The sequence below is a fragment of the Balearica regulorum genome, chromosome 9, assembly GCF_011004875.1.
Source record: "Balearica regulorum gibbericeps isolate bBalReg1 chromosome 9, bBalReg1.pri, whole genome shotgun sequence".
NCBI classification, from domain to species: Eukaryota; Metazoa; Chordata; class Aves; order Gruiformes; family Gruidae; genus Balearica; species Balearica regulorum.
The window spans coordinates 29,404,183-29,425,602 of record NC_046192.1 but is presented as its reverse complement, the minus strand read 5'-3'; the positions used below and the strand labels follow the sequence as shown (position 1 = coordinate 29,425,602).

General features: G+C 40.9%; 2 protein-coding genes and 1 long non-coding RNA gene across 3 annotated transcripts in view; 1 reads left to right on the top strand and 2 right to left on the bottom strand.

Annotated features, from left to right (window-relative positions):
- The first annotated feature begins 2,366 nt into the window (after nucleotides 1-2,366).
- Nucleotides 2,367-7,649, top strand: TM4SF4 (transmembrane 4 L six family member 4). Its single transcript, XM_010307784.2, has 5 exons — nucleotides 2,367-2,773; nucleotides 3,034-3,123; nucleotides 5,258-5,391; nucleotides 7,047-7,236; nucleotides 7,528-7,649. The coding sequence occupies exons 1-5, from the start codon at nucleotides 2,600-2,602 to the stop codon at nucleotides 7,543-7,545; spliced, it is 606 nt and encodes a 201-aa protein (XP_010306086.1). The 5' UTR covers nucleotides 2,367-2,599; the 3' UTR covers nucleotides 7,546-7,649.
- A 1,126-nt stretch (nucleotides 7,650-8,775) lies between these two features.
- LOC142602972 (uncharacterized) lies at nucleotides 8,776-11,501 on the bottom strand. The gene is made up of 2 exons (XR_012836842.1): nucleotides 11,309-11,501; nucleotides 8,776-10,780 (listed from the first exon to the last, which is right to left on the bottom strand). It is a non-coding gene; the product is annotated as an uncharacterized LOC142602972 (long non-coding RNA).
- Nucleotides 11,502-13,666: 2,165 nt separating this feature from the next.
- WWTR1 (WW domain containing transcription regulator 1) overlaps nucleotides 13,667-21,420 on the bottom strand; it is an 85,489-nt gene continuing 77,735 nt past the window's right edge. The window contains exons 4-7 of the mRNA XM_075761815.1: nucleotides 19,320-19,456; nucleotides 18,658-18,770; nucleotides 15,147-17,586; nucleotides 13,667-15,115 (exon numbers count right to left, since the gene is read on the bottom strand). Coding sequence (XP_075617930.1) covers nucleotides 17,402-17,586; nucleotides 18,658-18,770; nucleotides 19,320-19,456 — 435 coding nt within the window. The 3' untranslated portion in view covers nucleotides 13,667-15,115; nucleotides 15,147-17,401. The remainder of the gene's footprint in view (nucleotides 15,116-15,146; nucleotides 17,587-18,657; nucleotides 18,771-19,319; nucleotides 19,457-21,420) is intronic.

Below are 21,420 nucleotides of genomic sequence, written 5' to 3'. Positions count from 1 at the left end.
AGAAAGTTGTCTTCTGCAAGACCTTTGATTCAGGTTCTTGTTAAAGGCAAAATGTCAAATAAGAGGTACTGCCACTGAACTGAGCTTAATGGCAAATTTTATACCCCTGCTAGCCCTGTTAGACACGAAAACTTCCACAGAATTCATTTGGAATTCTCCGTGTGCTGTAGCTGAATGAATGGCACAGACATGTCATATGTGTGTAGCTAAACGAATGATAAAATATTCACCTCTCATTGTCCTATGTGATTCATGAAAGGTCTTTCATGCCAAAGTGTAATGTCACTGCACAAAGTCAGTGTACAGCAGGCAGATCATAAAACAAGAGGGCATGCTGCCTACAAAAGTAAATAAATTCCTACATATAGAAAAGAAAAATTCCCTAAGAGCGGTTTTGGAGAGCTTGGTTTGTTTGGCTTTTTGCTTTGCATTTTTATAAACAGGCCATCTTAACTGTGTATAACAAGCTGAATAGGACTGAAATATGGATCTGATGTATTCTGATATGAAATGCATCCCTATGTGAACCTGATCTATTTCTACTGAAATTAGTGTTGTGGTTTTAGATAAGCTTGGGTGGAAAAGAGATGGATTTGACCCCGTTACTGTTTTTTTCCCCCCCATTTTAAGAGGGCAAAGACCTGATTTCAGCATTCTGCAATTCTAGTAATTCTAGGACTTATTGTACTCCCCACCTGGTGCTTCACTTATTTTTCAAATATTGTCCCACGTCTCAGGCCTTTTCAATGTCCTAGGTTTTTGCTGGTGTTTTTGTAATTTAAAAATTAAAAATCCCAAACTAGGTAAAAGGGAGGTAACCTCCAAATGCAAATCCCAAGCACACTATCTGCCAGAGCCAGTACCTGTCTGCGTTCAATCCTATCGGCACCTTCAGGGAAAAAGGCATGTGAGAATCCTCTCATAAGCTGACAACCCTTCCAGTTGCACCTCACAACTCGAGCACTGTATATATACTTAAATAGGATTTTAGTATTACAACCATCGCCTTAAAAAGATATTTACCTAAAAACATTAGGTCTGGCCCTCCAGTCTGACAAAACTGCTTTATGCCCTTCTGTTTCCGCAAAGAAGCCTAAAGCTGACAGGCTCAGGCTCTGGTTCCAAATACTTTTCTTCAGCATCAGCGATGGCTCGAGGTGTCCCTGGCCCTGCTCTGTCAGCTTCCTTGCATCCACACAACTGTCCGTGTGGCTCGTGACAAACCAGATGAGGGAATTAGTCTAGATGAACAGTGGCTTGGGTTTCTTTCAGCTGTGTCATTTCTATAAGGACGGTGGCTGCGAAAACCAGCTTATGCAGCATTGCCACTTAACCCGAAGCCATAGCTCTGAACGGTTCAGCACAGCTTTGGACACTTCAATATCATGTACTTCATGGGATTCTGTGGTTGTACAAGGTAAAATTTTAGATGTTCATGGGCTGCCTGTCTTTGAAGATTCAGCAGAGATCCACTATGTGGATGAAAACAAAGCCTCAAACATCTTTAAAAGAAGGCTTATTTCAAATTTGAATGAACATTTCCTGAGCTTTACCCTCTGAGTAAAGTGGAAACTGCTGTTCATTTCAAAATACCTGGAATTCTCATGTCTACACAGGGATGGCAATGGAATTGCATCTATCACTATTTGCTAGGAATGAAGATTGGTACGAAAATCATCCTAATGCAAGTTCTACAGGACAATATACCAAGTCTAAATATGAAAGAGAAGGTATCCAGTATCTGTTAAACAGCTGCAGAGCCTACTTTAAAAGAGGTGCATGCTTGAATAAAACGTTGCATGCTAAGCCAGTGAGGCTCTGCTTGAGTTCAGGAGTCTGTCTGCCATGTGCAGCATAATTTTAAGTGGAAATTTTGCCTGAGCGCAGATGAAATGCTGGGCTTTGAGGGAACACATTATCCTTAGAGAACACAAAATCGACACAATGTAAGGAGCAAGTCCAGTGAAGCTTTTTTGGTCATTCACCTTTATACAGAGATACCAGCTGCTAAGCACTGCCTCCATAATAATTCACTACCTATTACAAATCTACAAATTGTCTGAGTGCTTCAAAATAGCAAGTGACTACCTCAATTTTCCCAAAGAAAAGAAAATTCACAATAACTTTTCCATTGTACACAGCTGTTATTAACATCAGCTGATTCATTATGTGCTTTCTTGTCAGTATTTGCAAAGAAATATTCTGTAGTGTGAAGAAGGACTGTGTGCTGTAAAAATGACGATCCAGAACTAAGACAGATATCTACCCATGACCTCAGCCCAGATAATGAAGTGCCTCATCCACATTAGTAAAATATTAACAGAGGTTATTGGTTGTCATAGTAAAATGAGAGGCTGTACTGAACGTAATTTCATTTATGGACGTTCACAAAGTTGACATCATGGCTGCAAGAACGTATAAATAACCACTGCAGCAACATCTCTGAAGGAGGTATTCTACGGGCTCAGCTCCTCTAAAGGCACAGCAGAAACTGGATTTTGTAAAGCACGCCGAGAAGTTCCTTTTTATAAAACAGTTCTGACGTCTGACAGATTTTTCTTCCTCTGCCTTTAATTGTTTGCCATTTCTTTAAAAAAGCATGTGCACCGGAGGTTGTGCTAAGTGCCTGGGAATCACTCTTATCCCCCTGGCTGTGCTGTGTACCCTCGCTAACATCTTGTTGTTTTTCCCTGGAGGAAAAGTGGCTGAAAACAAGCTACACATTACAGATGAGGTTTGGTACTTCGGAGGGATCTTGGGATCTGGTGTATTGGTGAGTATATAAATTCAGACATTCCCACCTCCCCCCCCCACCCCCAGCATGACTTTGCATTGCTGAATTTCCTCAGTACCTCAAATGCAGGTTCCAACACTACAAATCCTTCTTTGATAAACAAGTTACAAGTCATCCAACAGTCTTGCAATAAATAATTTAATTTAGTGATAAGGAAAAAAAGATATGGAACTATTTTATTTAAAAGCAAATGTAACTTGAATTCATCCCAATTCAAACTGTATTTCTGTTATTGGTAGATGATCTTTCCTGCCTTGGTATTTTTGGGCCTTAAGAATAATGATTGCTGTGGATGCTGTGGTAATGAGAGCTGTGGAAAGAGGTTTGCGGTAAGTGAGAGGAAACATGGCAAAAAAAGTAAAAGCTAAATTGTTTCTGATATGATATATGTATCTTCTGCTCACAGTCACTGACAGACTAGACAGATGTCATCCAGAGTGTAGGACACAAAGCCCTGCCATTTGTCTGAGTGCTGCAAAGTAGAAATAGCAGGCTGCAAAAATTGTTTTATGCCTTTGATGTTTTGCCAGAGGTACCATAATTGTACTACCTTGTTGTATTTTGCTATAACAAGATATTTAAAGTTATCACAAAACTAATTTCTGAAAGATCTGCACTTTCTTTTGCAGAGCATAACAGTTTTTCCTTTCGCCATTTTTTGTTGGCAGTTTTCAAAATTAGTCTGACAGTTGGGCACTACATTCACAGCTCATTGCAGACCCACACAATGGGCTGTCAGTATCTCACCGGGTTCATAGGAAATTTCAGGTTGGAAGAGACCTCGGGAGGTCACCTAATCCAACCTCCTGCTAAAAGCTGGGTAGACCAGGCTCCACTTTAAATTTATAGCTTCCTTTCACACTAGAAGTGAAAAGTTTCAGATGGATACCTTCAGACACTAGTAAACATTTTGAGCATTTCAGTTTAAAAATGAGATTAAAGAAAAAAATAAATACATTTCTACCAGGAAAGTCCATCCTTTTGAAGTAAATTGCTTGGCTCAAGTAGATCATTATGCTTTTTTATAAAGGAACAGGTTTTCAATTGAAAAAAAAAAAAAAGGAAGAAAACAAATAGGAAAAGAATCACAACTGTGAGGTTAACAAAAATCCCCTGTCTTTGATGCTGTCTTCATGCAATCCCAACAAAGCAGGTGGAACTTCAGGAGGTGGGGGGGTAGGGGCAATGGAGCCACATATTTCTCTTGACTGCACTGTATTATCAATTTGCTGTTAGCAGTGAAGATGTCTAAGTTTAGCTTTGAAGACCACATATAACTCAGCAACGACTAAACCACTAACGTTTTGCTGCCAGGCTGCCACTCACACTTCTGCAATGCACCTGAACTGGGGGGTGCCTGTGCTCGTGTTGGTGTCTGTAGGCTAAACGCATGGTGCTGCCCATAAAGCAACCTACGTTCTGCAGGGCAGTACCTTGTTGACGACTCATGGTAGAGTGCAGCTGACTGACAGACTGGGAATATTAATACAGTTAAAAGCACTAAGTACACTGTACTAAAAGAGTCCTGGTGGCCTTTCCACAGCATGACTGAGAACTTAATTTGTTCTGGTATGTTAGCAGAAACACCATTATTATGTCTACTACATAAACATAATGTTTAAGTTAGCCCCATCAGATATATCAACATAAAAATACATGTCAACACTCAAGGCAAGAGTCTTGACATGAGGTCTAAATAAAAGCTCACAGACCTGAAAGTACATCTCGTTTTTCCCTCCACCTAAATCACTTTGATCCAATTAAAGACACTGCCTCTACCTACAAACTATTACGGCTACAAGTGCTTCAGAATTCAAGCAGGGCATAAATTTTTGCATGATTTACTTATATATTAGTACATATGAAAATGCTGTAATGGAAAGCCAGAGAAATAAAGACAGCCTTTCCAATCCATTCCACTTGCATTATTAGAACTAATGATGACAAATACCTGTGAGGAGATAAGGTATACCAATATGAAACCTGAAGGGGAGACTCAGGAAGGAAAAATGTAATTACTTAGTCCAAATACAACCAAGATACCAAAGCTAACTTGTAAAGGGTACTGAAGTTTTTTTTTTAATGTCTTGAGTGGTCCAAGACTTCAGTCTTAGTTATAATCTTTCAAGAAAGACATCCACTTCAGTGAAACACAGGACCTCAAACAACAACAACGCCTATTGGGTACATACTGTCTGAAGGAGAGGAGTGCCATCTACTGTGTCAGCATCGACCCCTTTTGTCTTCAGGCATATGGTGCTAGTTCTTTTAAAGCTTGTAAATACCAGTGCATGTATGCATTATACATCTATTATGTAATTGCAAAGTAATATGTTTTAGCTGTTCAGGAGTTGACTACTTTGACCGTTAAGAGCTGAATTTAGGAACTATACATTCACATTAATAGGGTACATTTCGTTGTTTGAATGAGAACAAAAATAACATTATTTTTCTCTTCATCAGATGTTTTCTTCCATAATATTTGCTGCAGTTGGAGTTCTGGGAGCTGGATACTGCTTTGTTTTGTCAGCAGTAGCCATAAACAAAGGCCCTAAATGTTACACTGGAACAGACTGGACCTATCCTTTCCAGGATGGGTAAGACAAGACAATCAGAAAAAAAAGTTATACATGTTTTAAGCTTGTGATACGATTTAACTTCCAAATCTGTTGTATAAAAATGGGAATTACACTGTTTATCTAAAACACAGAAGCTCTTAAAAGAGCCAGCAACGCACAGCAATACTAAATAAGGTTCAGAGCACAGATGTAAAGACTAGCAAGTACAATCAAAACTACTGAGTTTCAAAGGAACTGAGAAAGAGAAATGCACAGCCTTCTAGGTTATTCTTGGGATGATAAGCAGTATACGATGATGAATTCCACCTAGATGAATAGCAGTGACATCTTATATTGAAATTTGATGGTATTCAAATAATTAGTATGTATGTGTCATTTTATCTTGGTTATGGAATTTGGACGTTGTCTGTTCCTCACACTCTGCAACTCAAACATGTTTGCTGTCATGTATATTTATCGCTTTCAGAGAAGTGGTGTGAAGAACTCTAGAAATCCAATTGCTCAGGGCTGAAGTCAGCAAAGGTCCAACAGCAAACAGGGTGCAATGTGTCACCAAGGAGAGGAGGACAGATCGACAAGGCATGCAGTCAACCCCTCATCACCTCAGAATCTTTAATGCAGTCTTCCTCAGTCAAGAGTGACCTAGCAGTGTTTCTTGCATAATACACCACAGAATTATAGTTAGGGTTAAAAAGAAAAAAAAGAGGCATAACATTGTATGTTATACATTATTTGTTCATGGGCCAGTGAGGGCTGGAAACCAACTGCTTTGGTCTAATTCTGGGAGTACTTGGAAAAATATGCTCTGTTTCAAATACAGTTTTGGTTGCAGTCAAGGACTCACTTGACAAAAACACAAGAAACAAAACAGTATTAAGAATATGCAGTAAGTGGTTAACCAGTTCACAATTAAATCAAAATGTGAAGGTAAAAATTATGGAAAATACTTTTATATAATACTGCTGGTTTTTAGACTAGGCATCTGGCACAGCAAAGGTTGTTCTTTTCTGCTCAGTGGGCAAGAGGCAACTGGTCTTGTATCACTTGATGTTTTTTTAGGAAAACTGAATTTATTCATCTTTTCTCATACTGTTTTGAGAATTCAGTTGTTCTGTGTTTATGACAATGTAATACAGTAAATTAAGACAAACATTTAGGTGTAGGCACCACGCCACCCCCGCCCAAGGTTTCTGGCAAGGAGGAGTTATAAAAGGTGCCACACTCCCAAGGAGACCCAGTGAGTCCCATATCTGTAGGGGTACGATGCGTGGGTGTATTACACACCGCCAGATGTCAGCACTGCTTCATCAGCAGAGAACCACATCAGTAGCAAAACCGCCTTTGACAAAAGACATTGGCACAGGTGAACACCCATTTGGCACTTCCTCGGCTAAGGTCTCTTCTTCCCAAAATACCAGAAACTGTTCAATTGTATCTAACACATACTCATATCTGTTCCCTTCTGATGCCTTGTCTTTTCAAATCAATTGCTTCACTTGATCTAGAAACTCAAACGAAATCATGTTCTAGATAAGTAGCACCAGTGTGGTAATGGGAATTCTTTCTCACAGTACTGAGGCTAAGAGAACATCACAACAGTGACAATGTGTTAGCATGACAGACCCTCTCCCTGCGAGCTAATGTAGTCTTCTTCATTTTTGCTCCCTCCCCAGGAATTACCTCGCTAACCACACATTGTGGAATGAGTGTCAGTCACCTGAAAACATCGTCCCGTGGAACCTGACCTTCTTCTCCTTGCTGCTTATCATGAGTGGGATCCAGGCAGTGCTCTGTGGCATTCAGGTGGTGAACGGCCTGTTTGGAACAATCTGTGGGGACTGCAAATGCTGCGGATGTTGTGGGGTGAGCAACTGATGGTTTTCTTTCAGTGTTTTGTGTACTGATGATAGTTATATATACACCTGCCTAGCTGACAGTCTGAAGAACTAAACTGGCCTTCATTCAGCACCACGATCATGTTTTCTAAAGTACAGCTGGAACCCTACAGTGTTGCCAGGTGCTGAAAATATGATCTCAGTCTGTATTTATGGTGTTTATCTGACAGTTTCCCATAGCCACTGGGAAATAATAAAAACCTTTGAAAGACACAGGAATAGCAGACACTAAATTACCACTGTGTTTTTATTCTTCCAGGGAGATGGAACTGTCTAAAGAATAGGAATATTGCAGACAACCCTCTTTATCTTGGGAGGCTCCCTTTTGCAACTGATCCATAAAGCAGCCCTCAGACACATCCTCTCTGGCTAAGAACATGCATTGTCTCCAGCTAAGAAGATGAGAATGAAGGGCACTTCGCCCCACTAACATTATGAAGCCCTGACTCGCCTTCTAGCCTTCCAGAAACCCTTCAACATGGAATAAAATAAATGAAATACAACTCTCACATTCATATTTACTTCTGTAAAACAGCTTCCATTTAAAAAGAGGGTATTCTCAGGCAAAATATTTTCTCTTCCAAGTCAGCTTTCCAACTGGGGATCACCAAAAGCTGCTGGTACAAGCTCAGTTGCAATACTGTTGCATCTATTTTCTTTTGAGGTTTATCAGATGGAAATAACACAAGACTAACTTTTTTTGAGTACATGTTTACATTACATGGAAAAGTGAGGACTTCTCTCTTCCAGACCTGCTACAATTAAAATGTTCTCTATAAAGAAAGTCTCTGTTACAAAAGAGATTCATGATTCTCATGCTGAGGTCCCTTTTCTTGACTGTGTCTGACAGATGGGTGTATTCAGCAGCACTCTAAGTGTAGGGTCAAAGTAAGAGGCAAAAGAACAGAGCCCTCTGGATGCCTAGTTGGAGGCGTTATGAGTCATCTTGGACATGACGATACCCTACTTCACACCAATAATTCAGTGAGAAAGGCCAATTCACAGACATTTCTCAGCATGATGGGGATCTGGTTTCTTCACTAATCCATAAGGAATTTTCCTTCAGTGACTGTCACCAGAGGGAATGTAAGAACAGAGTATGGCTGTAGAAAAAGAAACTGAAAACAGAAAATATAAGAATACGGGAGGCTTGTAGAGAGACTTTCCCAGCCTACAATTCTTTGTGATCCAGGGACCTCCTGAGAGGTTCCATCTCTGCATTTAACTGTTCTTGAGGGATTCCTCCTCCATGAATCTCTCCAGTTGTTTCTTGGATCACAATATCCCTTCCATAGTCTAACTTCATACTGTGAGCAGAATCTCCTTTGTACTGACCCTGCCACCTGCTCCTTTTGTTTGATGCCTCCTAGTTCTTGCCTGCAAGAAAGAGTACACAGCCAGTTCCATCCCCTCTTCCCCACAATACCTAATTTCATGGGTTCTCTTATAGCTCTTCTCAGTTGTCTCTTCTTTTAGCCTGAAGAGCATTAGTATATTTAGCCATTCCTCATACACAAGTTATTTCACCTTTATTTGAAGTTTTTCAACTTTCCCCACTACACTCTGAGATGGAAGGGACAGAGCAGCAGTGTTCCATGGACAGGCACACAGCCTTAGTCATTTATTCTAACATCAAAGTTCATTAGCTACAAAGACAAGGATGAACCACAACCTGATTGGTCACTGCTGCAAATCCCACAGGTCTTGTCTTGTTAGACAGCAAGCCAATTTCTTATACAGAACATCATCTTCAAACACAAAATGAAGTCTCGTTTCTAGAAAATCAAATAAATTTCCACATCTCTGGTACAATATAAAATTGGTACCAACGGAAAGGGGAGGGACATACCCTATTTAAATCCAGCTATATGATGAGAAAACTTAAAACTTCAACATACGTATCTATTTATATGCTGAAATATGTCCCATACCTGTAGTCCTTGTCTTGAATCTCTCTTGTACAGAAACTGTATGCAATATTTCTTAATATGCAATCATGCACCCCCATGGTACAATGCTGTTCTCTTTCCGGTAGGCTTACAGAAAAGTCTTCCTCTTCACAGCAAACTTGTACATATTTGGAGACTCCTATCAGGTTTCAATCCTCAACTCTGACAAAATAAAAAAAGTTCACTTTTTCATCATAACCAAGGTTCTCTCATAACTCAGTATTCACCTCGTCCTCCTGCAAGCTTCTCCTACAACCTTCCAGAAGCTGAACACTGGACTTGTGACTTCAACACAGGTTACAATTTCTATTCAGATGAGTCAAGTAGCTCGTAACTCCTCTTCTTCCAGCTTCCAATCTACACAAGTGCAAATGCTATTTATTCATCTTTTTTGCAGAAGTTCAATTTACCTGTGTTTGACACAGTGCTATGAAAGAGATATGAAAGGCAAAAGAGAGTTGAAAGGCAAAAATACTTTTTAGAAAGAAGTAGTCTTTTAAAACTTAAAAAGAAAAAACTATTTCCCAAAGAAATCAAAGAGGAAATAAGAGGGATTTGAGAAGTTTGAGGGATTCAGATCAACTGATGTGCTTCTTAAGAAATACCTAAAACAATTTTTCACAAACCAGCTTGCCAGACTGGATGTCTCAAGAGTTCTAGTTCAGCAAAGTATTTGCCAAATCTCTTCCCAAAATTTTTCCTCCTGAAATAATTATACTGTGGCCTGTGCTTTCAGAAAATGTATTTAATGTACTCTGAACTCACACTAGAGATATCTGAAGAACTTAAAGTATTCAGAAGCACTAAAAGCTCATGAGCAATATGCAATAATGTTAAATAGTTAGATTTAGGTACCAAGAGTTACATTAATAAAAGCAAAGTAGCCTCAGTGATACATTGTGCAAGATGATAAAAGAAATTATAAAAAAAAAAAACAACCCTCCTTAGAAACAGCTGTCTTTCCCACCTGTTCTGCTGCATTGCTAGGGAACTTGAGAGTACCCTTTATATCACCACCCACTGATGCAAACATCTTACATCTACTCTTTCATCTGTGCCTAGCAGCTGTCCTGCACCTCATCTCGCATTTGTCTTGTTTTATTTATATGAAGCCTTTGGGAACATGGAATGTTTCTCATCAGCATTCAACAAAGGGATGGGTAGCTGCATAGCGTACAATTTTGATATATTAATAAACAGAATACACAAATCTTTGTGGGAGACTTGGGATAAGAAATAACAGGAAACTATGATGACAAAACCAATGGGTGCTTCGTGAGTCAATGCCCAACTACATGGTGGTTTTCTAACATAAACTAATACACAGTAGATACTGACAAGGCGCACACGTTTCATCTTATCTGGGCAACATTTGCACCTTGGCCACCTCTGAAGTTTTTTCTTGCCAAATTATTTTTTCATTGGGAGAGGACAAGGAGTTTAACTGAAATTACAAAAGCTCTGCCAATCCAACGGGACTTTCTTACAGACATCTTCATTATCTTGCACTTGTCACTGCTGATTTGCTGCAGGACCCTTTGCTGAAATACAAATGGCTCCCACCTGTAGATCCAAACAATCCAAACCGAAAAAAAATAATTAGTAGGCACTGAAAAATACACAGTTAATCTACTAATTAATTGTGCTAGTTAGAGTAGTCTATGGCATTAATTGGAGACTGAGAAGTGCAGAGAAAAGCGCCAGGAAAAGGCCTCCGCCGCCGCCCCTGCGTGTGCAAGTTCTGCCTGGGGTCGGGTTCCACGGCTGGCGGCAGGAGTAGGACCGACGGCAGCGCCCGGCGCCCCGTCCCACAGCGCTCCCTCCCGGGGCCGGGACAGCGGGCTGCAGCGCCTCCCGCAGCTCACCCAGCCGAGTCGCCAGCAGGGTGCAGCCCGGCCGGGATAGCGCCGGGTGGGAGAGGCCCCGCAGGCCCGAGCCCGCGGAAGCCAGGGCTGAGCACCGCCCGCCGCCACCCCAGCCCCCGCCGGCGCGACCCCGGGCAGCCCCACGGGCCGGCCCAACCCTTGGCGGGGGTGTGCGCGGGGGTCTGTGTACGTGTCTCATGACCCTCCCTCGCCCGTCCCCTCCTACTGTGCGCGGCTTCGCTCCTCCCGCCGCCGCCGGACCGACTCGCTTCTGAGGAGAGAGTGGGAGTTGCAGCCTTTGCGCCGCTGCGGGCGGAGAGTGCCCGGCCCTCCGGGCCCGGCTGGGCTCGCCTCCCGCCGGGGACCGTGGCGAGAAGCGTCCCGGGAACGGTCGCCTGAGGTGGGAGCGGGGGGGACCCGCCAGGCCGCGGCCCGGCTGGGCAGAGCGAACCGGCCTGGGCCGGGGGGCCGGCCCTCCTCGCCCCCGTCCGGGCCCTCCCGCACGCTGCCGCCTCCCGGCTCGGCCCTTGCTCTGCCCTTGCTCTGCCCGTCCTCACCCGTGCTGCGTCCTCATTCTCCTAATTCTGGGGAAATTCTGTAGACAACAGTTTACAAGAAAGCCTGTTTTTCAGAAGAAAGCAAAACACCCCCACCCCCCAGGTCTTAATTTTTCTGGAATATTGCATGTGATTCTAGCCATTGCATTTTGAAGTATTAAAAAATACCTGGTGGGAGGTGCAGGCATTGCTGACGATACAGGGAAAAGTAAACTTTGAGGACCAAGTAGAAAAAAAAGCGTAAGAAAGATTTTAACTGAAGTACCACACTGAAAATAACGTCGTCGGGATGCCCTCCTGACAGAACTCTATAGAAACGGATGTGAAAGGCTGAAGTCCCGGGATTGACGTATACACCGGCTCACCAAGAAGAAAACACCAGCACCGGAATCCTTTTCAGGTGTGCCATTGTCGGCGCAGCCTGAACTGACTTTCTGAACTCCGGCAGAAAAACGAGAAGGCCCATCAGTGGGACTGCTCCATCAACCTGTTGTCTGGGAAAGCCAGAGTTGTGACGTGCTTCCTCTGAAACAACTGGGGATTTCAATACATCACAATCTCAGGAAATCCCTCCCCGATGAACAGTTTTATCACACCTCTTAGGTAACAGTACACAGGAGCAGCAATCTGCACAGAGCACTGCTGACCAGCTTGGAAGGAAAGAGATACCTTCCAAGGTGTGAGTTGGCATCATTAGGAACAATCTGAATGACCTTTATAAACAAACACACATTCGGTGTTTATGCCAAAGAAACGTGACTAATATTTCTGAGTAAATATGCCATGAATTAACAAAGACATTTATCAAACCAGGGTCAGAAGCTAATACACTTTGCATTTCTGTTTGGTGGAGGTTCCAGAACCTTTTTATGTAAATGCAAGATATTGTTAGAAGCATTCTAACAATTAATTAGAATATATAAGGGAATTATTCAAGGAAGAGTATTAAAATTATTTAACAGTTGCATTGGATCTTAAATGCAATGCAACAGTTGCATTGGATCTTAAATCACCCATGTCAGGTACCATGACAGTAAAGACCAGATAGTCAAATACAAGCCCAGGATATTTAGGTTTCATGGCTTGTTTCTAAGAAAGAAGACAGGTATTTTCTTAACACAGAATTTAAGAAACTTCTTGAATAAGGGATCAGACTGAAAACAATGCACTATTTAAGTCCCCAAAACAGAACTGAACAGCAAATGGACTTGGTCCTAACTCTTCTGCTTAGAGGTAACTGTATTAAATCATAACAAAGCAGAAAGCCATGTCCTGGGCTGCATCCCCCCCCAGCAGCATGACCAGCAGGTCGAGGGAGGGGATTCTGCCCCTCTACTCCACTCTGGTGAGACCCCCCTGCAGTACTGCATCCAGCTCGGGGGTCCCCAGGACAGGAGAGACATGGAGCTGTTGGAGCGAGTCCAGAGGAGGCCACGGAGATGATTGGAGGGCTGGAGCACCTCTGCTATGAGGACAGGCTGAGAGAGTTGGGGTTGTTCAGCCTGGAGAAAAGGCGGCTCCGGGGAGACCTTAGAGCCCCTTCCAGTCCCTGCAGGGGCTCCAGGAAAGCTGGAGAGGGGCTGGTGACAAGGGCAGGCAGTGTTCACAAGGGAGAATGGCCTGAAGCTGCAGGAGGGGAGATGGAGATGGGATGGGAGGCAGAAATCCTTCCCTGTGAGGGTGCTGAGGCCCTGGCACAGGGTGCCCAGAGAAGCTGTGGCTGCCCCTGGCTCCCTGGCAGTGTTCAAGGCCAGGTTGGATGGGGCTTTGGGCAACCTGGGCTAGTGGAGGGTGTCCCTGCCCATGGCAGGGGTGGCACTGGGTGGGCTGGGAGGTCCCTGCCCACCCAAACCAGGCTGGGGTTCTATGATTTGTGTTAGTGAGTTATGAATTACAAGGTGCCACTAAAAGAAACAAGTAATGGTTGCACTGGGGAGCATGTTGTAAGCATTTTGAATAAAACCATAACCATCACTAACAGCCAGAACAACTACTAATAAACCGAAACATAATGGTAAAACAACCCATTTCATTTGCTAAGTGCTAATCATTTAATTCAATATGTATGCCTTTTGCATAGAGTAGTATGTCTGTACCTTTATTCCAAGCAGTGATATACAGTTCCCTGGGAAGCACATACTAAAATCCTCCAAAGAAAAAAAAGAAACAATTTTATAAACCAATATGCATCCAAAATGTTTAAGCTCATTTGTATTTGTTTTTCATGTACGAGATCAAAGAAATAAAAAAAAACAGAACCAAACTCTGGATACAACAGTTTGATACATACAATGTATTGCAAGGTACTCAAAACCAAATGCTCACACATGTCATATAACAAAATGAAAAAAAGTAAATAAAGTTCAAGCACTACCATGTACATGGATGTAGTATATTAGGAAACAAGTTTATTTGAACAACCATATTTTTCTGTATTTAAAATAGACATTTTTAATCCTTCCCCCAAACAGCATTTGTTCTCAAAAAGTCAAACCCAAGCCCTCCACAAGTTACATTCTAACAGCATTACCAGACTAGAAACTCTAATTAACAACATCCTATTACTTCTGTATCACCAAGACTCACCTATGCCACCCTCAGTGATGGTCAGCCATAAAACTGTCCAGCTGGCACATTTATTGTATTTATGCTACAAGTAGACAGTGTACACTTAGTAAAGTAAAAGTTCAAAACCTGAAATAGTACAGCAAAATATTTTCAGCCATAAATTTAGTTTCATAAGAATTACATATGCTTTGAATAATTAAAAGTTCTGCCATAAGCCTGTTTAAAGCCAGAAACTTAGAAAAAAAGAGAACTTTTAAAAACAGATTTTATTGTTGCTGCACTTCATCTGATACATCCTCTCCAATACAAATGAAAAGCTAACAGTGTAAAGGATCACTTTTAACTTATCCATGATTTGGTTCACGGATGAGTAAAGATCTGACCTAGGATTCTGGCAGTTGTTTTAACGCTGGAAGTAATGTTTCACATAGCGCTCTCCTGTTCCAAATCTGCTGCTGGTTTATTATGGAAGTAATATGGAAGCATAGTTTCTGATTTTTTTACTTAAGGTCTTTGAATCAAGACACTTAACCACCTGAAACACCAATGAAAGAGGAATCAAGTTTGTAGCTTCACAAAGGTATGTGACCTTACTAGAAAACTGCATCAGTTTTCATTGTAAGAAGTATGGCCTTCAGTTGATGAAAATCAGTGTAGCCACACAGAAGTCAGCACAGGTTAGCTAATGCATGCCAGCTGAGAACCTGATCTGCTTGGAGTATTTTTTGTTACGACAAAACTTAAATTTACAGTAGTACAGACTTACTAGCAAATGAACAAACTGCATTTTCTAAACATAATCTAATGATGAGCAATATCCACTGAATCATACTAGCGCTCAGATCTGCAGCTACTGTAAATTGTTCCAGCACCAATGGCTTTCAGTTTGCTAGGCCAATCATGCAGTGCTGACGAGCTGGCCTTACAAGTTGGCATCACAACCAGATGCCAAAAATTCTCCAATTCTTTTACCAAAGTCAGTCACATCACTAAAGAACAAAGTCTTAGGACCATCTGGTTTTTTTACATTTAGGCTGAAAACCCGAAGAAATCCTTAAAAGAGAGAGATTAATCATAATTACAGTAATATTGGTCAGCCCTGCCCGGTCCCCTGTTTGTTGAAAAGAAATTTCTGCTATCTCAACAGTTAGTGCTAGCAAAAATAATTTAAAAAAAAAACAAATAACCCCTCCAAAAGAATAAAAGAAACACAATGCCCATTTGGTAATTCAGTTCTGTGCAGACACAACTCTGCTGCCACATCTCATCATCTATTAAAACAAAAACAAACAAAACCAAAAACATAAAAAGAGCTACTTTTCCCTATGTAATACAACTTCATGACTTTAGGTCTTTGCCTTCCATCTCTTTTTTCAATATTTCGGTGTCTGTGTGCTTTTTGTTTTCCATCTTCTGATATCATGTACACTCAGCAATTCATCATTGACAAGGAAGTTTATTGTATCGAGTTCTTCTATTACGTTTTTTACTCAACACTGGTGATTTGCTTTCTGTGTATCCCTATCTGCAGCCACCCTTCCCAGCAAGGCTCTACATTTGTTACACAATCATTTGTCTTCCAAACCTACTCCATATTCCCATCACTTCATCTCCGACCTTTTCACCTACCTTCGCCCAACCAGATGGAAAAAAGTCTTTTGTGATCAATATTCTGGTGCATCGGTAAGATCTTCTTAAGTGTTATTAGACCTGGCAAACACACGTTTACACTGAGTGCTACATACATCTCTTCCTCTCTCTACATAGCCCGCATTAAGCTTAGAGAAAAGTTTTAATGCCTTTCATAAAAAGACATATTTTTCAATATAAAAAGCTTAAATTCCTAGATTATAAATAATATAATTCAAAATATTTAAGAATTTTAGGACTTCATTTGCATTTCAGGGGAACTGCAAGCTTAATGTCCTTGATGCCTTCTCAGTCCCAAACTGATAAAGAAGTATTTGTAGGATATACAATAGGTAGAAAAACACAGAACACACCCTGTGTCCTGTACACCAATTACAAAAAGTGAGCGACTTAAAACTGAGCAACTTTACCAGACAATTTACAATACTGCTTTAGTATTGCCCTGATAGAGTTACCATTTTTTTTCATGTATACAACTACATGTATTTTGACATCGTCAGTTAAAAACATTACTGAAAACACTATGAGCAAGGGTTTTTTCCCCACTGCATATGACATTAACAAGTTGTGCCACATTATTCAGACCTGATTTTAAAAGCATGTTTTTGCATTTAAGATACTTGGCACAGAATTTATATATGTGTGTGTATATATATATAAAAAAAATTGTTTGTTCATGTGTTAAGTTACAAAATTGTAGTGCTTAATATAATAAACATCAAAATCTAAGATCTTTTTAAAAAATGCTTGTTTATAATACATTGCTTTGTTTTTAAAAGGCAGCAGTCAGTACCAGTCTGGTTTATTTTGCAACAATATTGTAGTGTAAAAATGTTGCTAAACTATTCTGGTACTTTCAGATTGGAAGTATTTATTTTCCAAAAACTATACAGTAATATACTGAAAAAAGAAACTGCAATAGTACTGTTTGTGCCTTTACAAATATATAATGAGAATTATTGCAGCTGATATGGATCAGATTTAATCTACATTCCATACAGCACACTTTTACTAAGAAAGAAAAAGAGATTTTTAAAGCTTAAGTAAGTTGATAAGAAAAGCTTCTGATACTATTGTCATAAACTTACTAATAATGGTCTGATGCTGTGCACATGTTTTTGAACCAAGTGACCTAGTAGTTAGCTTTTGTGATTCATGAAGGGTTTGTGATGTTAATCAATACCTAGAAGATCAGTCAGGGACGTGCACAAACACCACCACTTTCTGTCCTTAAAGCAAAACATTTCTGCCTGGTCTGAAAAGGTAAAGTATACAGATGAGTAAAGTAGCATGCTTTTTTTTTTTAAAGAGGAAGAAATATAAATGCATACATGTATTTTTATATATATATGTATGTATGTATTTTATATTTAAGTTAATGTCAATCAAATCCAGGCAGAGATTAAACTGACCATAAAGATGATGCAACAAAAGTCATTAAGGCAGTGAATTGTATCTCTAGAGGATTTTCAGATATTCTACCTCTATCTCAAGAGGAAAAATAAATGTTGCATTGCATTGTAGGCTGAATTAGCATTGAATGATTACAGCCAGGTAAGGAAGGGCTCATTTTTGTTGAGTACTGACTCCACATCGTTGAGAATAGGGATCAAGTCTTCTGACTCCAGAGTCCCAAGATCAACATTTGTTCCTGGAAGACAGTCGAGGAAATCAGGGAAACGTGTTTGTTGTGGATTTATGTTCATTGTTGTCTGTGCTATAGTTTCTCCTAGGAAAAGTAAAGAAGAACTTTTGAAATACCAAACTCTTCTTGTGGGTAATTTAAAACAACACAATTGATATAAAAATTAGACTCCCCCTTTCCAATAAGCACTTGTGAGCATTCCTATCCTCTACAAACAGTACCTCAAAACCTATTTGCTTGCAGAATGCCTATTCTTGTAAGAGTTAATTTCATATCCTTACTTTGCTCTCAAAAGCACAAAAGGCCTTTCCCAGCAGTGTTCAAAGTAATCAGGCTCTGACCTTCCACTTGGGAAACATGATTGTTCAAAGTCCAGTAGTCTGCACAGGGAGCGATGCAATTCAGTCTTATGCAAACCCTCTATCCTGCTCTCTGCACAAGGGAGAATGCTGTCCATGGGGCGTAATTGAAAAAAAGTGTTTTACAGCAATTAAGCTCTGCAATATTATATTACTTTTTTCATAGATTAGTAATAACAAGCACGAAAATCTTTAATAGAGAAACCTTTCACTCTTTGCATTATTTAGAACTTCTGATGACTTCAAAAGGAAGTTTAGGTGAGGAAGTGCTGAGAATTTCACTATCTGGAAAAAAACTTGTTGATTTCCTCATAATTTATTTCAGTATTTTAAACACCACGAGGACACTGATATAAAAATAAATACATACCAAAACCTAAACTAGCTAAATACATTCTGTTTGAAGGCAAATTCAACTTTGCCACTGTGAGAGACTTATTAATGAGACTGATTTCCCAGAGTTGCAAACGCAGTGATTTGTACCAAGAACGTAACCCAAGAACAGATTTTTACTCCTCCTGCCTTGGACTATGGTATGAAAACACAAATTAAGACTCACATTTTCCAACTTTTACTCATTTTGTTTAAAATCAGTCTAAGGTAAAAGGGTAGAATCTGGACCTAAGTTAAAGCTGAGAACCTTCTAGGTACTAAGTACTGTTTAGGCATTTGCCCCCCCAGTCTCAGTCTGTTCTCTTGCATAGGAAAGTGAGAGATTATTGTTCAGTTATGCAATTATAAAACATTACTGGCTATAACACAAAGTTATACTTTAAGCTAAATCAGAGTATTCTACCTGTATCCATCTCATCTACGTTGCTGAGGAAATCTTCAGGTGTCGTTGGTATACTGTAGCATCCTAGTCCCAAGCCACTATCTGTACTCTGTTCCCTGGAATGGTATGGCCCACTATAAATAGAAACATGAAAAAGCCTCAGTAAAGATGTTCTGTTAGACATAGTCCCTGATCGTGGTGTTTGAAAAAAGACAGCACAGCAGGTTAGATATTTAAGTTAAATACTGAGTCATTAAGCCTCATTCTCAACTGTTGGCCACTAATGCGGTCATGTTACATCAGCCCAAATAAAAAGCAACTGAAGCGAGGCCACTCTTAAATTTTGAAATACACACATGTATATATAACTCTCTAGACAAACAAGCTTCTGAGGGTCTAAAAAAGTTGAGTTTATTTATATGTAGGTAAGGTACCTATTCCACCTAGTCTTCTACATACACCTACAGTACAATTAAAACCAGCTGTTACAATTTGTTTGAATTTTTTCTAAGATGCTTTCTTGAAGTATAAACTGAAAGACTTCAGGTCAGCCACTCATCTGTATCCCCTGATCACAGTAAGTACAAAAGAAGATGATATAGGAAACTACTTTAGAGAGACAGCTTTGGAAGTGTAGAGAAGGCAACAGAACCAGTTGCCTAATGACGAGGACATGAACTTGCCTGTTCAAGAAAGGATCCGATCCGTTATTTGTAATAGGCCTCATGTCTTGTGTCATGGCGGGTGCATTCACGGCTGTCTGAACTGGGGCCATGGGGCTTTCTGAGTCCATGGGAAGTTGTCTGCATAGGGCAGCTTCCTGACAAGGCAAATAAATACAAAGGAAGGGTTATTCCAACAGCTCAGAAGTACTGCAGTCTTGGAACAAGCAAACATGTAATATATACACATCTTCTTACTTAGGAAAGTAATTCTAAACAATATAACCGATGACTGTTTACACTGGTGCGAAGAAAATCATAATGTAGACAGACGGTGTCTTTCGCACCCACCCGTGCTGGCTTAGAACACTGCAGAATGTACCTCTCAGTTACTACCCCAGCTGGAAGCCAGTCCCATAGTTCGGACAGCAGGCAGATGTGTTTCAGGACTTTCTAATCAACATCACTAAACCAGAGATACTCTCTGCCTGTTTAAACTAGCCTTGCTCTTTTTGTGTCACGCAGATCACGAAACGCTCATAAAAATGGCTTTACTGGGGGAGCTGCCATATTGGCAAACTCTAGTGAGGGGCAGCGGCAGACAGCCCGGGGAGAGTCAAACCTTGATCGAGCACAACTACCCGCAGAACGACTGCACCTCCATAGCCTTGCTGGCCACACAGATAATCCCTCCAAAATCAAATTACTTATTTTATAACTTCAGACACCTCGTGTGTCACCTCATCATAAAACACTGGTAGGCCTGCGCATTACAACTGATTATTGACAGCCTGTCCACGCCGCATGGGCCAGCTAAGTCCAGCTGAGGGTTTTCACATGCATACTAGAGCTGTGTAACACTCAAATGACAATATCAGTTTACTGTTCGGTGAGGCCAAGTTGTCTGAGAGCTGGAGTAGCAATAATAAAGCAGTTTAAAACCTACAGACTCAAATTTATTCTCCCATGTATCTAACAGCTTACCTTAAAAGTGAAATTGCTCTCGGTTTAAACTGGTGCAAAAGAGAGCAAAACCAGGCACTGAAACTATGTGAGTTGCTATGAGATGACATAATTTGCTATATATCAAAGCAGAATAATATTACTTGCAACCATGAAGTACTTAACATGTTAGAAGAAAACCACTGGAACCAAGACTTTGACCCAGTAATCTTTAGAATGAGCCTTCTGCCTAATAATAAGCATCTGCGTAATGACCTGTTGCACGTACACTGTCTTTAGGATGACAAATGAGCAATGAGAGCCAAAGGAAACTTTTTTCAGAACTCTTCCTTAAAGATAAATTCTTCTAACATTATATTTGTGAAACAACCATGACATCTAGTGGTACAGAGGTCTATACAAAGGTTGTTTGGCCCCACAGGGATCTTCCAAACAAATATCCTAAGACCTTAAAATAATAAAGCATATCTGTTTTTTACCTAGCTTACTCAACTTTTTTTTTTTTTTTTAAATGAAATAAGCAAAGGAAATACTTCATTTAAATCCTAGTAGAAGACTTTTCTCCACTGAATCAGTCATTCAGTGTCCCAAGTACAGAAAAGATTAACATGTTTTTGAGGCTAGAATCACAGAATGGTAGGGGTTGGAAGGGACCCTTGGAGATCCAACCCCCCTGCTAAAGCTCCAGAGAAGGAGACTCCACAACCTCTCTGGGCAGCCTGTCCCAGGGCTCGGTCACCCTCAGAGGGAAGAAGTTTTTCCTCATGTTCAGGTGAAACTTCCTGTGTTCCAGTTTGTGCCCGTTGCCCCTTGCCCTGTCACTGGGCACCACTGAAAAGAGTCTGGCCCCTTCCTCTTGACACCCACCCTTTAGATATTTGCAAATATTGATGAGATCCCCTCTCAGCCCTCTCTTCTCCAGGCTAACCAGCCCCAGCTCTCTCAGCCTTTCCTCACACGGGAGATGCTCCAGGCCCCTCCTCATCCTCGCAGCCTTCCGCTGGACTCTCCCCAGTAAGTTCCCTGTCTGTCTGGAACTGGGGAGCCCAGAACTGGACACAGAATTCCAGATGTGGCCTCACCAGGGCAGAGCAGAGGGGGAGGAGAACCTCCCTCGACCTGCTGGCCACGCTCTTCTCAATGCACCCCAGCTACCATT